The 17,806-nt window shown below is 46.3% G+C and overlaps 1 protein-coding gene across 2 annotated transcripts in view; it reads left to right on the top strand.

The window, feature by feature from the left end:
* The window catches only part of LOC127571990 (segment polarity protein dishevelled homolog DVL-3), a 147,542-nt gene that overhangs the window by 94,022 nt on the left and 35,714 nt on the right, over positions 1-17,806 (top strand). For both annotated transcript variants that reach the window (XM_052018791.1, XM_052018790.1), the window contains one exon: positions 12,687-12,822. In XM_052018791.1, the coding sequence (XP_051874751.1) occupies positions 12,687-12,822 (136 nt within the window). The remainder of the gene's footprint in view (positions 1-12,686; positions 12,823-17,806) is intronic.

Raw genomic sequence — 17,806 nt, 5'->3', positions numbered from 1 at the left:
ACCACATCCTTCCTGTAGTGTGGTGACCAGAATTGTACACAATACTCCAAGTGCAGCCTTACTGGTGTTCTCTGCAACTGCATCAGGCAGGGACTGATAGATAATGGAACAGTCTTGAGCGGTTGAATGGCCATTCCTGTAGCAAGACTTAGAACAGACATTTGTGGTGGAATCCATGTGTGGGAGAGAAGTCTCTTCTAACATAAACAGGCTTTAATAACTAATTTGGAATGGCATTGAGCAGAACACGGAATGTTCCCAGGGTTCTGCGGTGCTGTTTCTGGATGTGCAGTGAGGTGCATCCACTCTCGCCTTTGATCACTCCTGTGGAGAGGGAGAGATGGGAGAGCAAGCCATTACTCAACCTTCTCCATTGTCTGCCAGGAGCTTCCACGACTGGTGATACAGGTATCAGATTTAAAGAAAATGCAAATAGCTGACCTTGTTCTGGTGAGATAATTAACCTCGAGACCAGAGCATCATGAACATGAGTGGGAAGAAATTGCCTGTAAAATAAACAGCAAAGACCCTCTGCAGACCACAGCAGGGTGTTTATCGCACAGAACTCCTGCAGTCTTTAATATTTAGATCTGTCACAATTGTGTGTTGCATAGAGACATAAAATTTATTTTGGAATCCTCATCAGAGAACATTTGACTTTCTCATCCTTGCTGTCACGTGTGTTCACCCCTGTTTCTGTTACCTCCATTTGTGGCTTGTGCACCTCCAGCTTCCACCATCTGGAATTGGAATTGGTTTATTATTGTCACATGTACTGAGGTACAGTGAAAAACTTGTCTTGCATACCGTTCATACAGATCAATTCATTACACAGTGCATTGAGGTAGTACAGGGTAAAACAATAAAGAATGCAGAATGAAGAGTAACAGCTACAGAGAAAGTGGCAGTGCAGGCAGACAATAGGTTGCAAAGTCATGATAAGGTAGATGTGAGGTCAAGAGTCCATCTTATCATACTAGGAGACCATTTAATCATCTTATAACAGCGGGATAGAAGCTGTCCTTGAGCCTGGTGGTACGTGCTTTCAGGCTTTTGTATCTTCTGCCCTGTGGGAGGGGGGAGAAGGGAGAATGTCCGGGGTGGGTGGGGTCTTTGATTATGCTGGCTGCTTTACCGAGGCAGCAAGAAGTGTGGACAGAGTCCATGGAGGGGAGGCTGGTTTCTGTGATGTGCTGAGCTGTGTCCACAACTCTCTGCAGTTTCTTGTGGTCACAGGCGGGGCAGTTGCCATACCAACTTGTGATACATCTGGATAGGATGCTTTCTATGGTGCATCGATAAAAATTGGTGAGCATGCCAAATTTCTTTAGTCTCCTGAGAAAGCAGAGGCGCTGGTAAGCTTTCTTGGCCGTGGTGTCTCTGATGTGGTTTGACCAGGACAGGCTATTGGTGATGTTCACTCCTAGGAACTTGAAGCTCATTATTATTTTAATTTAAATTGTTCAGCTCCATGATGGCAATTGAATTTGTGCCTCCAGATCACTGCTCCAGAATTCTAGATACTGGTCCAGTAAAGTAAGTGTAGATAGGGTGTCAAGAGCAGGACCTTGGCACGTACCTAGCTGTGTAATCAGGTGCTTGTTCTGAAGTGTGGCCCAGTAGTAGAACCACAGAACTAGAATGGAAAGGAAATATATACCTTTATCGAGGTTTATAAAGTCATGAGGGGCATAAGTAAGGTGAATGGTCACTGTGTTTAGCCCAGGGTTGGGGAGTCTCAAACTAGAGGGCATAGGTTTAAGGTGAGTGGGGAAATATTTAAAAGATAATTGGAGTTGAAATTGGTTTATTATTTTCACATGTACCGAGGTACAGTGAAAAAGCTTGTCACCAAACTCCGAGACCTAGGACTCAACACCTCCCTCTGTAACTGGATCCTTGACTTTCTAACAAACAGACCGCAATCAGTGAGGATAGGCAGAAATTCCTCCGGCACGATTATCCTCAACACTGGTGCCCCACAAAGCTGCGTCCTCAGCCCTCTACTCTACTCCCTATACACTCACGACTGTGTGGCCAGATTCTGCTCTAACTCCATCTACAAGTTTGCAGATGATACCACCGTTGTAGGCCGTATCTCAAACAGCGATGAGTCGGAGTCCAGGAAGGAGATAGGAAGCTTAGTGGAATGGTGTCATGACAACAACCTTTCCCTCAATGTCAACAAAACAAAAGAGCTGGTCATTGACTTCAGGAAAAGGGGCGGTGTACATGGACCCGTCTACATCAATGGTGCTGGGTCGAGAGGGTTGAGAGCTTCAAGTTCCTGGGAGTGAACATCGCCAACAGCCTGTCCTGGTCAAATCACATAGATGCCACAGCCAAGAAAGCTCAGCAGCGCCTCTACTTCCTCAGGAGGCTAAAGAAATTTAGTTTGTCCCCTTTGACTCTCACCAACTTTTACTGATGCACCATAGAAAGCATCCTATCTGGATGTATCACGGCTTGGTACAGCAACAGGTCTGCCCAGGACGGCAAGAAGCTGCAGAGAGTTGTGGAGACAGCCCAGCGCATCACGGACACCAGCCTCCCCTCCTTGGACTCTGTCTTTACCTCTCGTTGTCTTGGTGTAGCAGCCAGCATAATCAAAGACCCTACCCACCTGGGACGTTCTCCCTTCTCTCCTCTTCCATCGGGTAGATGATACAGGAGCCCGAGGGCACGTACCACCAGACTTAAGGACAGCTTCTACCCCATTGTGATAAGACTATTGAACAGTTCCCTTATACAATGAGATGGACTATGACCTCACGTCACTTGTTGTGACTTTGCACCTTATTGCACTGCACTTTCTCTGTAGCTGTGACACTTTACTCTGTACTGTTGCTGTTTTTACCTGTACTACATCAATGCACTTTGTACTAACTCAATGTAACTGCACTGCGTAATAAATTGACCTGTACGACAAGCTTTTCACTGTAACTTGGTACAAGTGACAATAATAAACCAATACCAATACCAAAAAACTTGTCTTGCATACCATTCATACAGATCATTTCATCACACAGTGCATCGAGGTAGTACAAAATAAAATCATAACAGAATGCAGAGTAAAGTGTCACAGCTACAGAGAAAGTGCAGTGCAGGTAGACAATGAGGTGCAAGGGATCTGAGGGGCAAGTATTTCACACAGAAGTAGATGGGTACATGGGATAAGCTGCCAGAGGAGTTGTTAGAGGCAGATACAATTACAATGTTTAAAAGGCTTTTGGACAGCTTCATGGCTAGAGGCACATAAGATAGCAGATGCTGGAATCTGGAGCAAAAAACAAGTTGCTGGAGGAACTCAGTGGGTCAGGCAGCATCTGTGGAGGGAAATGAACAGTCGACGATTTGGGTTGAGATCCTTCATCTGAACTGGATGTTTAGAGGGATATGGGCCAAACGCAGGCAAATGGGACCAGCTCAGGTAGGCACCTTGGTCAGCATGGATGAGTTGGGCCGAAGGGCCTGTTTCCGTGCTGTTTGAGCAGAGCTGGAGGTTGGTGCCTGGAACTGCAGCCTGCCATAGGGGGTTGGAGCAGGGCTTGGGAGCAGATACCTGGGGGTGTTTGTTGTACCTGAGAGTGCCTCAGACACAGCCAGGATGATACGTTACTGTTACTGAGCAAGGGAACAGTATGTCACAGGCCAATCAGACTGATTAAATTGTTTCAGACTGATTAAATTGTTTGTGTTTGAAGGGGATATTAAGTGACAATAATGACAACTGTGTGTGTGCTCCTCACCAAATTAAGGGGAGACTGAAAGATTGATGATCCCACCTGTCATCTCCTCCTTGCTCGGGGCTTTGCGTGCGTGTGTGTGTGTGTGTGTGTGTGTGTGTGTATGCGCGCAGTATTATTACAGAGGCAGAATTAATCCAAGAATGGGAATCAGATTCCTCACTCATCTTTCAACGCCGCAAGTGGAACTTGTGGCAAGGCAGTGCGATGCTAGTTGGAATCATAGAAGCCTTTCGGCCCATTAAGGTTGTGCTGGCTCCTGATCGAGGTGCAAGGAGGGAATCTCACATCCCTGTCAGAGGCGCAGTCAACGGAGTGCATTCGGCAGTGTTGGCACTGTGGTAATGTGGGAAACTCAATGTATCGCAAGCTCCCATGAGCACCTACAACAGTGCCACACTCCCTCGGTACTGCAGTGGGATTGGCAGCCTAGGTTACGCACTTGTTCTTGGGAGCACGTCTAAAGCTGCTAACAGAATATGCAGGCTGTTGATCCACAGCTGCCTGGCCCGTTTCTTTCTCCCCATTGCTCTACCAATCTAGAGCGCACCAAGGTTCCAGAGATCTCGGTTCAATGAAGGATATTGGTGCCTCGTCCATAAAGGGCAAAGGAGGGACTTGCATTTGATTAGCACCTCTCACAGTCTCAGGACTTCTCGAGGTGCTTTTCAGTCAGTGAGGCATTTTTGGAAACGAAGTCACTATTGTAATGTAGAAAATGTAGCAGCCAATTTGTGCTTAGTCAGCTCCCATAAACAGCAGTGTGGTAATGACTAGGCAATCAGTTTCACTGAGTTGATTGGAAGAAGAGTTGCAGCCAGAACGTTGGGGGGAACTCCCGTGCCTGTCTGCAAAAGTTTGACCCTCTCTGGAGAGATTATTGAGGCCCCCAGTATAAAATCTCATTTGTAGACGGCATCTCAGACACTGAGTAGCCTCAGTAGTGCCCTGGGAGTCTTATCTCTCGGCACGGTAGTGTAGCAGTTAGCGTAACGCTATTACAGCGCCAGTGACCCGAGTTCAATTCTGCCGCTGTCTGTAAGGAGTTTGTACGTTTTCCCCATGTCTGCGTGTGTTTCCTTTGGGTGCTCCGGTTTCCTCCCACATTCCAAAAAGACATACGGGTTAGGAAGTTGTGGGCATGCTATGTTGGCGCTGGAAGCGTGGCGACACTTGTGGCCTGCCCCCAGCGCATTCCCTGAAAGTGGCAACCCAATTAAGGTGAGCTAAGATCTCTTTATTAGTCACATGTACATTGAAACACACAGTGAAATGCATCTTTTGCATAGAGTTTTCTGGGTCAGCCCACAAGTGTCGTCACGCTTCCGGCGCCAACACAGCATGCCCACAACTTCCTAACCCGTATGCCTTTGGAATGTGGGAGGAAACCCACGCAGACACGGGGAGACCATCCTTACAGACGGCGGCCGGAATTGAACCCAGGTCGCTGGCGCTGTAATAGTGTTACGCTAACCGCTACAGTACCATGCCTGCCCATTGATATCATGTGTACCTTCATCGATTAGGGTGTTGAGGGTAACTTTATAGATTAGGGTAACTTGTTGGCAAGTTGTGCTGCAGCTGTATAAAACTTTGGTTAGACCACATTAGTTCCATAGAGTCATACAGCAAGGAAACAGGCCCTTCGGCCCAACTGGTCCATGCCGACCAAGATTCCCATAAGCCAGTCCCATTTGCCTGCGTTTGGCCCATATCCCTCTAAACCATGGGTTTCCTCCGGGTGCTCCAGTTTCCTCCCACATTCCAAAAAGATGTGCGGGGGTTAGGAAGTTGTGGGCATGCTGTGTTGGCGCCGGAACCATGGCGACACTTGCGGGCTGCCCCAGTACATTCCCAGACTATGTTAGTTGTTAACACAAAAAGATGCATTTCCTGTATGTTTCGATGTACACGTGAGTAATAAATAATAATAAATACTACTATCTAGGTGTGTGAGGATAATCAGTGCTGTTTGCAGTCCCTCACACCCTCACATCAATCAACCCACGATCAGAAACACTCAGGAGAAACACCACCTCCCTCAGCCTCTCTCTGCAGGCACCAGTGGAGAAGGTCACAGCCGAGGAGATGGAAATTGGAGCACAACTTACCTGAGCTTGGAAGTAAGTCTGTAGCGAGAAGGAGGATGGAGAGAGTGGAGGAGTTCCATAGTATTGGGGAGGTAGCGAGTCAGAATAGGGGATTGGTACCCTCGCTTCATCAGACGGGTGAAGGAAGGTCTGGTGCATCTGGAACTTCGACAGACCAAAAGGTCAAAACTGAACTGCAGATCATGGTACTTGGATGGTATTGCTATTTGTTTATTATTGTCACTTGTACCGAGGTACAGTGAAAAACTTGTCTTGCATACCGATCGTACTGATCAATTCATTACACAGTGCAGTTACATTGAGTTTGTACAGAGTCCATTGAGGTAGTACAGGTAAAAACAATAACAGTACAGAGTAAAGTGTCACAGCTACAGAGAAAGAGCAGTGCAATAAGGTGCAAGGTCACAACAAGGTAGATCATGAGGTCAGAGTCCATCTCATCATATAAGGGAAACGCTCAATAGTCTTATCAGAGTGGGATAGAAGCTGTCCTTGAGCCTGGTGGTATGTGCCCTCAGGCTCCTGTGTCTTCTGCCTGATGGGAGAGGGGAGAAGAGAGAATGACCCGGGTGGGTGGGGTCTTTGATTATGCCGGCTGCTTCACCAAGGCAGCGAGAGGTAAAGAGTCCAAGGAGGGGAAGCTGGTGTCCGTGATGCGCTGGGCTGTGTCCACAACTCTCTGCAGTTTCTTGCAGTCCTGGGCAAAGCAGTTGGCGTACCAAGCCGTGATGCATCCAGATAGGATGCTTTCTATGGTGCATCGATAAAAGTTGGTGAGAGTCAAAGGGGCCACACCGAATTTCTTTAGCCTCCTGAGGAAATAGGGGTGCTGGTGTTGAGGAACGGGGTATTATCATCTCCAGTGAAGTTCCCCATGGGCTCCAGTGGATTTCAAGGGAGTAGAATCGGGCAGGATATAAAACCAATTTTCCTGTCACTTGCTCCTGAGCTGGGGTTACAATAAAGCTTCCCCCAGTAAGTCCGGCACTAGGAATGTGGGTGAGACATTTCTGTGCTTATCCATTTCTCGCCCCTTTCTTTGTTCCACCATTGGCAGCCATGCCCAGACCCTACCCTCTAGGATCCCCATCCTAAATCTCTCCAGCTCTTGTCTCCTTTAAGAATCTCCTTAAAATTTGTCTCTTTATCCAAGCACCTGTCGCAATATCTTATGCTGAGGTTCAGTATCAAAGTTTCCACAACAGTGGAGCAAACTGGAACATTTTACTGCATTGGAGGCGCGATGCAATGCAAGTTGTCACAGACAAGGTTGATGCAAAGTTGAAGTTGAGTTTATTGTCACATGTGTATACCAGTACAATGTAAGCTATGTGGGAGGGAAGGGTTAGATAGATCTTAGAGCAGGATAAAATGTCGGCACAACATTGTGGGCCAAAGGGCCTGTACTGTGCTGTAATGTTCTATGTTCCAATGAAAAACTTACCTGCAGCAGCATCACAGGCACATAGTGTCAGATTTCACTATACATTGATTTCTTATTGTTGCTTAAAGTTCTGGTTTGTAGTTGGACTAATCATGCGTCTGTGGTACTCTCTCCTCCTCGTACCTCCTCCACAGGTTTTTATTTAGATCAGACTTGAAGGAGTTAACATTGAATTTAATGGTTCCTGGGAGCATGCAACAATGAGAGGGAGAGAGAATGTCTGCAAGAGGATCAGTTTCCCTTAACTCTGAATGCAATAAGGAACATTGAAAGACATTTTAAATTGAAAGTGCTCTAATTAATGTTGAACTCACAGACGCAGTACTGACCAATCTAATTAGATTCTGGGTGTGGTCAACAGTGTATTGTGGGAAAACATTGAAAGGTTTTCATCCTCATGGAGGAGTTAGCAGTAGAGAAGCAGACATTCTGTGACCAAGCCCATGACAATTTTGTAAGTCCTCACACAGACCTCGTATTATGAGCACATCATTTTGTCTCACGGCAGAGAACTATGCTTGGGGTGCAAGTTCATAGCTCCCTGCAGGCCTCACAAGTAGACAGAGTGGTAAAGAACGTGTACGACATGCTTGCCCTCGTCCTTCAGTATAAAGGTCAGGAAGTCATGTGGCAGCTGTATAAAACTTTGGTTAGGCCACATTTGGCATATTGTTCTGGTCACTGCATTACAGGAAGGATGTGCAGGCTTTGGAGAGGGTGCAGAGGAGGTTCACCAGGATGTTGCCTGGATTAGCTGTAAGGAGAGATGGACAAACTTGGTTTGTTTTCTCTGGAGCATCGGAGGCTGATAGAAGTAGGCATAGAGAGGGAAGATAGAGTGTTCTTCCCCAGGGCAGAAATGTCAAATACTAGAGGGCATAGCTTTAAGGTGAAAGGGGAAAAGTGTAAAGGAGATTTATGAGGTAAGTTTTTTTACACAGAGAGTGGTGGGTGCCTGGAACGGACTGCCACGGCAAGTGGTGGACACAGATATGATAGCAACGTTTAAGTGGCATTTAGATAGGCCCATGAACAAGCAGAGAATGGAGGGATATGGACCATGTGCAGGCAAATGGGATTGGTTAAAATTGGCATCGGGTTCAACGCAGACATTGTGGGCCGAAGGGCCTGTATCTGTGCTGTACTGTTCTATGTTCTATAATAACCTAAGCTGAAACCCCGTGGCACACTGAGTAAGCACTGGAAAGTCAGAAGTATCATCTTTTGAGTGAGATATTAAACCAGACGGAAAAGAAAGTATCATTTCAAAGAAGGGCAGGAGAGTTCATCTCAGTGTCCCAACCAACACTTCCTTCCCCCAGCCGTTACCACTGATTAAGATAAGATATCTTTATTAGTCACATGTACATCGAAACACACAGTGAAATGCATCTTTTGCATAGAGTGTTCTGGGGGCAGCCCGCAAGTGTCGCCACGCTTCCGGCACCAACATAGCACGCCCACAACTTCCTAACCCGTACGTCTTTAGAATGTGGGAGGAAACCAGAGCACCCAGAGGAAACCCACGCAGACACGGGGAGAATGTACAAAATCCTTACAGACAGTGGCCGGAATTGAACCCGGGTCGCTGGCGCTGTGATAGCATTATGCTAACCGCTACACTACCGGGCCTGTCGCATTGCCCTTTGTGGGAGCTTGCTGTGCACAAATTAGTAGCCACATTTCCTGCAGCAAAAATCGCACTACGACAGCTGTCAAGCTCTTCGGGACATCCCGAGAATGCAAGTGATGCTCTGGAAAGGTGCAATTTATTTTTTAAATATTCTTCCTCAAGAATTTATCCAGCTTCCCCTTAAAAATATCTGTCCTGTTCATGTGAACTTACCACCGGTAGTTGTGAGCACCACATACCTTAGTGAAGAGGCATCTCCTGAATTACTTTCTGGATGTAGTTACGGTCCCGGGTTTTGGAATCCTCTACACCCGGGCTTCACCACAGCAGATGGTAACACCTTCTTAACATCCACCCTTTCATGAAATGGTTAGTGACACCGGTCCATGAACCCATCAGCACGACCTCGTTATTTCTCTTTTGCACTATTTAATTATTTTGTAATTTATAGTAATTTTTATGTCTTGCACTGTAATGCTGCTGCAAAACATCAAATTTCATGACATATGTCAGTGATAATGAACCTTGATTCATAATCAGAATCAGATTTATTATCAATGACATATCACATGAAACTTGTTAGTGTTCATGGGTTCATGGACTGTTCAGAAATCCTATGGCGGAGGGGAAGAAGCTGTTCCTGAATCGTTGAGTGTGGGTCTACAGGCTCCTATACCTCCTCCCCGATGGTAGTAACGAGAGGAAGTCGTGTCCCGGATGGTGAGGGTCCTTAGTGATGGATGCCACCTTCTTGACGCACCACCTCTTGACGATGTCCTCGATGGTGGGGAGGGTTGTGCATAATTTTGAAGACCTTCATGAATATGTCAACATTTAGCACACAATGAGCTGTTTTAGAGTGGATCAGAGATTAGTGCAGAGGACGATCCCATATCAGATTTTAATTGATGGAGTGTGGGGGCACCCGGTGAACTCCAGGCATTACTGACACAGAGATCCATTCCAAGATGTAGAACATATTGCTGAGGCTTTATCTTTGCCTCTGAATTTGCAGTGAATTCAAACCAGTAAGAAGCTGTACGTGAGTCAAATATTTTGGCTCCCAATTCACAGAAGAAGGAAATACTTTACTTTCTGGAGCACCTTTCATGCTGCTTTACCATCAACAAATAAATTGGTTTATTATTGGTACTTGTAACAAGGTAAAGTGAAAAACTTTGTTTTGCATGCCATCCATACAGATCATTTCATTACATCAGTACGTCGAGGTAGTACAAGGGAAAAGTAATAACAGAATGCAGAATAAAGTGTTACAGTTACAGAGAAAGTGCAGTGCAGGCAGACAATAAGGTGCAAGGTCATAATGAGGTAGATTGTGAGGTGAAGTCTCCATCTTATCACACAAGGGGGCCGTTGAGTAGTCTTATAACAATGGGATAGAAGCTGTCCTTGAGCCTGGTGGTACGTGCTTTCAGGCTTTTGTATCTTCCGGGGTGGGGGTCTTTGATTTTGTTGGCTGCTTTACAGAGGCAGCAAGAAGTGTAGACAGAGTCCATGGAGGGGAGGCTGGTTTCCGTGATGCACTGAGCTGTGTCCACAACTCTCTGCGGTTTCTTGCGGTCCTGGGCAGAGCAGTTGCCGTACCAAGCCGTGATGCAACCAGATAGGGTGCTTTCTATGGTGCATCTATAAAAATTGGTGAGGGTCAAGGGGGACATGTCGAATTCCTTTAGCCTCCTGAGGAAGTAGAGGTGTTTTTGAAGTGGAACCACTGAAGTGCTCTTGAATGAGATCTTTACAGGCAACATTCCACCTCATCTCACAGTGAGAAGTTAGGCAATGCATTTCCCTCAGCATTTGCATTGAAAGTTGTGACTGTCCACTGAACCTAGATTCAGGGTGCAAATGGTACAAGGGTCCCTTCCCCACCTCTGGACTAAGCACTTTGCAGCCAATTGTATGCACAGTAAAATGCCACAAATGTCAATGCGATGATTTCTTTTAGTGAGGTTGATCAAGGAATAAATATTGGCTACAGCTACAGAGCGAAGACCCTTTCTTTTCAATAATAGTCTGTTCTGTAACGATTAACATCCAAAGCATTAATATACAACTTATTTCTGGCCGGCATGGACTTTGTGGGCCGAAGGGCCTTATTCTGTGCTGTATGATTCTATGACAGTGTGGGTGGGATGGTTAGGGAAACGAGTTGGGGAAGCTCAGTAAAATTGTAAGCAAGAGTTGTGCTGTGCAAGTGAGTGCAAAGCAGCGGCTCTACTTTGTTAGGAGTTTGAAGAGATTTGGTACATCACCATAGTCTCTTACAAATTTCCATAGATGTATGGTCGTGTTGTTGGTTGGTGGTATTGTGGATAGTGTAGAAGGTTGCTGTAGATTACAACAAGGCATTGATAGAATGCAGAGCTGGGTTGAGAAGTGGCAGATGGAGTTCAACAAGTGTGAAGTGATACACTTCGGGAGATCGAAGCAGGACTCTTAGCAGTGTGGAGGAACAGACTGATCTTGAGGTCCACATCCATAGATCCCTAAAGGTTGCCACGCAGGCCGATGGGGTTGTGAAGAAGGCGTGCAGTGTGTTGGCCTTCATTAGTCGGGGTATTGAGTTCAAGAGTTGCGAGGTAATGTTGCAGCTCTATAGAGCTCTGGTCAGACCACACTTGGAGTATTGTGTTCAGTTCTGGTTGCCTCATTATAGGAAGGATGTGGAAGCTTTAGAGGGGGTGCAGAGGAGGTTTACCAGGATGCTGCCTGGATTGGAGAGCATGTCTTATGAGGATAGATTGAGTGAGCTCGGGCTTTTCTCTTTGGAGAGAAGGAGGATGAGAGGTGGCTTGATAGAGGTGTACAAGATGATAAGAGGCATAGATCAAGTGGACAGTCAGAAACTTTTTCCCAGGGCGACAGTTGCTCACACAAGGGGTCATAATTTTAAGGTGATTGGAGGAAGATATAAAGGGGATGTCAGGGGTAAGTTTTTTACACAGAGGGTGGTGGGTGCGTGGAACGCACTGCCGGCAGAGGTTGTGGGGGCAGATGCATTAGGGACATTTAATAGACAAATGAATGATAGAGAAATGGGGGGCTATGTGGGAAGGAAGGGTTAGATAGATCTTAGAGCAGGATAAAATGTTGGCACAACATTGCGGGCCAAAGGGCGTGTACTGTGCTGTAATGTTCTGTGTTCTATATGGTGGAGAGCATTCTGACTGGTTGCATCACAGCCTGGTATGGAGGCTCCAATGCACAGGATCGCAAGAGGCTGCAGAGGGTTATAGACTCAGCCAGCTCCATCATGGGCACAACCCTCCCCACCATCGAGGACATCTTCAAGAGGCGGTGCCTCAAGAAGGCAGCATCCATCACTAAGGGCATTCACTATCCGGGACATGCCCTCCTCTCATTACTACCATCGGGGAGGAGGTACAGGAGCCTGAAGACCCACACTCAACGATTCAGGAACAGCTTCTTCCCCTCCTCCATCAGATTCCTGAACAGTCCATGAACACCACCTCATTATGCCTTTGTTTTTGCACTATTTATTTATTTTTGTAATTTGTAGATTTTTATGTCTTTGCACTGTACTGCTTTCGCAAAAGAACAAATTTCACAATATATAAGTGAGTGATAATAAACCTGATTCTGGTTCTGGTACAGGAGAGATTTTGGGGACCTCTGTGCACTTGGGCGTATATCCATTCAACTGACAAATTCAGTGTTTTTATTCCTCACTGTGCAATGGTGAGCATTAATCTCTGACCTCTTGCCTGCAGTTCCCCGGGTCAATGGCCACACGAAGATGGAGAGGCGGCATGAGATTGGTGGCTATGAGAGCTCCTCCACACTGATGAGCAGCGAGCTCGAATCCACAAGCTTTTTTGACTCAGATGAAGATGACTCGACGAGCAGGTACGAGAGCTGCAATTATATCAGGCCCTGGTGAGACCACACCTGGAATATCCTGTATGGCTCTGGTCAACCTACTTAAGGCAGGGTGTATGTGTGATAGAGGGAGTGCAGTGAAGGTTCACCAGACTGTTGTGTACATATCTGGTTGCTCCATTACAGGAAGGATGTGGAGGCTTTGGAAAAGGTACGGAAGAGGTTCACCAGGATGCTGCCTGGATTAGAGAGTACGAGGTATAAAGAGAGGTTGGACAAACTTGGGTTGTTTTCTCTGGAGCGTCGGAGGCTGAGGGGAGACCTGATAGAGGTTTGTAAAATTATGAGAGGCATAGACAGGGTAGAGATTCAGAATCTTTTTCCCCAGGGTAGAAATGTCAAATACTAGAGGACATGCATTTAAGGTGAGAGGGGGAAAGTTTAAAGGAGATGTGCGGGCAGGAATTTTTTTACACAGAGGGTGGTGGGTGCCTGGAACGGGCTGCCAGGGGTGGTGGTGGAGGCAGATACCATACTGGTGTTTAAGATGCTTTCCGATAGACACATGAATATGCAGGGAATAGAGTGATGTGGATCGTGTGCAGGCAGAAGGGATTTAGTTTAATTTGAAATCGTGTTCAGCACAGACATTGCGGGCCAAAGGGCCTGTTCCTGTGCTGTACTGTTCTGTGATATTGTGCATCATGAGCAGGAATCTTAGGGTAGGACAGGCTGAGCCAGGCTGACACGTGGTTTAAATGTGTGCATTTACATGGTTGTCTTCACCCCCTTATGGCAGGCACAGTAGTGTAGCAGTTAGTGTAACGCTATTACAGCGCCAGCGACCCGGGTTCAATTCCACTGTAAGGAGTTTGTACGTTCTCCCCCTGTCTGCGTGGGTTTCCTCCGGGTGCTCCGGTTTCCTCCCACATTCCGAAGACATACAGGTTAGGAAGCTGTGGACATGCTATGTTGGCGCTGGAAGCGTGGCGACACTTGCGGGCTGCCCCCAGAACACTCTACGCAAAAGACGCATTTCACTGTGTGTTTCGATGTACATGTGACTAAAAGAAATCTTATGAAGAAAAATCTTATAAAGAATAGAAAAAAACTAGATGGATGAAATGCCAACAAAATGTAACAATGAGCATGTTTCATATTTCCTTCCAACATAGGAAGAGGACATTTGGCCCATTGAATCCATGATGGCTGACAGAGCAATCCCACTTCCCCACTCAATTTCCCTGTAATCTATTCTCTCCACATTCCCATCCACCCCTCCGCCCCTCAAATTCTACCACCCACCTACACTGGGGGCAGTTTCCAGTAGATCTATCAACCTACATGTCCTTGGTATGTGGGAGGAAACTGGAGCATCCAGATAAAACCTATGTGGGGACAGGAGAACGTGCAAACTCCACACACATAACGCCAGAGGTCATGGTTGAACCTGGGCCACTGGAGCTTTGATGCAGTAGTACTAAGTGCTGTTCTTAATGCAAGTTACTGCAAGTTAAAAATGTTACCCTGTAGGCAAAGGCACAACACGGTGTGATGTTGTGATGTACTGAGCCACATCAGGACAATGGGTCCAAGGTGACGTCCCAGACATTGGTTAAGAGTCTGATCTGAGTTGGGATGCTGTGATTCTGGTTGGGTGAATTATCTTTGCTTATATACCATCCTGCAGGAGAGATCCTAGTGTGCTTTAGTGCTGGGTGGCATATTGGCACAGCTGGCGGAGCTGCTACCTCAACAGTGCCAGAGACCCAGATTCAATCCAAAGTGGATCGAGGTGGAAATATTGGGCACCAGAGTCACACCAACGCCCCCCCACCGCACTGGGATATTTTATATCTACCTGACAGGACAGGCAGGATCTCCACTAGAAGTCTCAGCTAGAAGAGGGCATCTCCAGCTCAGTTTCTAGAGTGGGGTTAGTGGGTAAATTGGTTTATTATTGTCACTTGTACCAAGGTACAGTGAGAAACTTGTCTTGCATATCGATTGTACAAGTCAATTCATTACACAGTGCATTGAGGTAGTACAGGGTAAAACAATACAGAATGTAGAATAAAGTGTGACATCTACAGAGAAAGTGCAGTGCAGGCAGACTATTGTGGTGCAAGTTCATAATGAGGCAGATTGTGAGGTCAAGAGTCCATCTTATTGTACTAAGGAACTGTTCAATGGTCTCATAACAGCGGGATAGAAACTGTCCTTGAGCCTGGTGGTACGTGCTTTCAGGCTTTTGTATCTTCTGCCCGATCGGAGGGGGGAGAAGAGAGAATGTCTGGGGTGGGAGGGGGTCTTTGATTATGCTGGCTGCTTCACTGAGGCAGTGAGAAGTGTAGACAGAGTCCATGGAGGGGAGGCTGGTTTCCGTGCTGTGCTGAGCTGTGTCCACAACTCTTGCGGTTTCTTGCGGTCCCGGGCAGAGCAGTTGCCGTACCAAGCCATGATGCATCTGGATAGGATGCTTTCTGTGGTGCATTGAGGGTGACTCAGAGGCAAGAGCGCTACCCGCTGAGGTACAGCTGTCAACGTCCAGTCACACATTGGGAACTGTATGTTTGTGGATGAGTACAGGATTGGTCTTGTCTTTCTCAAAGAAACAGAGCAACTTCTGGTACAAAGGAGGCTATATGACCCATCATATACATCGTAAATAGGAAAATAAATTTGTGAGGGGTTTCTGCCTCCACCACCTACTGTCTATGGTGTGGAAACATTTCTCTCAACCCTCCTACTGTAAATCTATGTCCCTTATTTACTGACCTCTCTGCTGGGCAACAGGTTCTCTGTGTACAACCAATTCAGGCCGTGGAAAATTATAACTGGAACGCGATGGGGATTAGCCCAGGTATTCTCAACGACTCTGAAAAGTGATTCTTTGTTATGAAAAGGGTGTAGATTGAGCTAATAAGCATCACCTTCCCTCGATGTTGTTTAACCTCACAGCAGCCTCCTATTCCCTCCACTAGACACCCCCAATATTATCCTCTCCACCTCAGTAGTTGTACCATCCAGTGCCAGAGTTCTCATCTCTGGAATGCAACCTCTCAATCTGCAGTCTCTTGTGTCTCTCAACATTTCCACCTTTCCATGGATATGAGCCAAATGCAGGCAAAGTCAAAGTTGAGTTTATTGTCCGAAGCACGTCCATGTGTGCACAGGAGCAGGGATGCAGCAGCATCACAGGCACATAGCATCAGATAAGCAGCATTCACAAGAAAAACATAAATTAAACATAAACACAAATTTTTAGAAGAATGAACACAATTAGAACAAAACGAACGTCCATTTTAGTGCAAAGTGATCAAAGTGGTCATAGTGTTGCTCATAGATGTTCTTGAACCTGGTGATGTGGGACTTCAGAGACATGAGAAATTCCGCAGATGCTGGAATCTGGAGCAATGCACAAAAAGTGAAGGTCAGGCAGCATCCATGGAGGGAAATAAACAGGGACTTCAGGCTTCTGTACCTCCTGCCCGATAGTAGCTGTGAGAAGATGGCACGGCCCGGTTGGTGGGGGATCTTTGATGACGGATGTTGCCTTCTTGAGGCAGCGCCTCCTGTAGTGATGGTGGGGAGGGATGTGCCCACGATGCATTGGGCTGAGTCCACCACTCTCTGGCGTTCCTGCACATTTGAGCGGCCAGAGGTCCTGTTTCCATGGTATCTGGCTCTATGACTCTACCTTCCTGCCTCTATATCCCATCTTGAAGCAGATCATTAAAACCCGACTCCTTAATTGTTCCTGGGACCTGTGCTAACATCTTACATAGCTCACTTTAACATTTTAGCTGTTTACCTTTCTGTGAACACTGCCGGATATTTTACTACATTGAATATGTTGTGCAATGCAACTAAGTATTTCTGAATGAGATCCTGTCGGTGATTTTTCTTCTTGAATTTTAATGTTTCATGCAAAAATCTTGTGTTTCTATGTTGTCTCCTGCCCTCTAGTGACATAGTTGGTTTCTTGCACCTTACTGCTGACAGCAATAAGAACGATTATCTAATCTTTGTGGAGGAGCTAAATCATTCTCTCTCATTCACTTTTTCCTCAAATCACTAATGCTTGCTGACGTCCAGTCCATGATTTCTAAATAAACTCCGAGTACGATGCCGATAGGGCAGTCCTTTGCCACTGAGTTGACATTGGTTGTATCACGGTCTGGTTCGGCAATTCGAATGTGCAGGAACATAAGAAGCTGCAGAGAACAGTGGACTCAGCCCAATGCATCACGGACACATCCCTCCCCACCATCACTACAGAGGTTGCTGCCTCAAGAAGGCAACATCCATCATCAAAGATCCCCACCATCCGGGCCGTGCCATCTTCTTGCAGCTCCCATTGGGCAGGAGGTATAGAAGCCTGAAGTCCCCACACCACTAGGTTCAGGAACAGCTACTTCCCTTCAACCGGTTCCTGAACCAACCGGCACAACCCTAATCAAGACAGTTTAGCAACACTATGACCACTTTGATCACTTTGACTAAAATGGGTTTTGTTTTTTTGGTCTAATTGTGTTCTTTCTTGTATAAATTGTGTATAATGTATATTTAATTTATGTTTTTCTTGTGAATGCTGCTCATATGATGCTGTGTGCCTGTGATGCTGCTGCAAGTAAGTTTTTCATTGCACCTGTGCACACGTGGACTTGTGCATATGGCAATAAACATGGTATATATTTAAAAGTTTTAAGAAGTCACTGCGTACCAGTCAGGAGTAGGTTCCCTGCTCAGCTAGCCTTTACACGTTGATCTATGTGCAAGTGTAGGAATATTAAAATGGAGACGTTGCTGATTAGGAGCCAGTTTAGATCGGTGAGGGAATTGGTGATGGGAGAATGGGATCTTTGTAGATGTGTATTTGGGGGTAATCTTTAAAAATTCATTCAAGGATGCCAATGGGTGCATCCTATCCACATGCATCATGGCTTGCTATGGCAACTGCTCTGCCTGGGACCGCAAGAAACTGCAGGGTTGTGGACACAGCCCAGCG

The sequence above is a fragment of the Pristis pectinata genome, chromosome 6 (genome assembly GCF_009764475.1).
Source record: "Pristis pectinata isolate sPriPec2 chromosome 6, sPriPec2.1.pri, whole genome shotgun sequence".
NCBI classification, from domain to species: domain Eukaryota; kingdom Metazoa; phylum Chordata; class Chondrichthyes; order Rhinopristiformes; family Pristidae; genus Pristis; species Pristis pectinata.
Note: the sequence above shows the minus strand (reverse complement) of the source record. Positions and strands in the feature narration are given on the sequence as shown.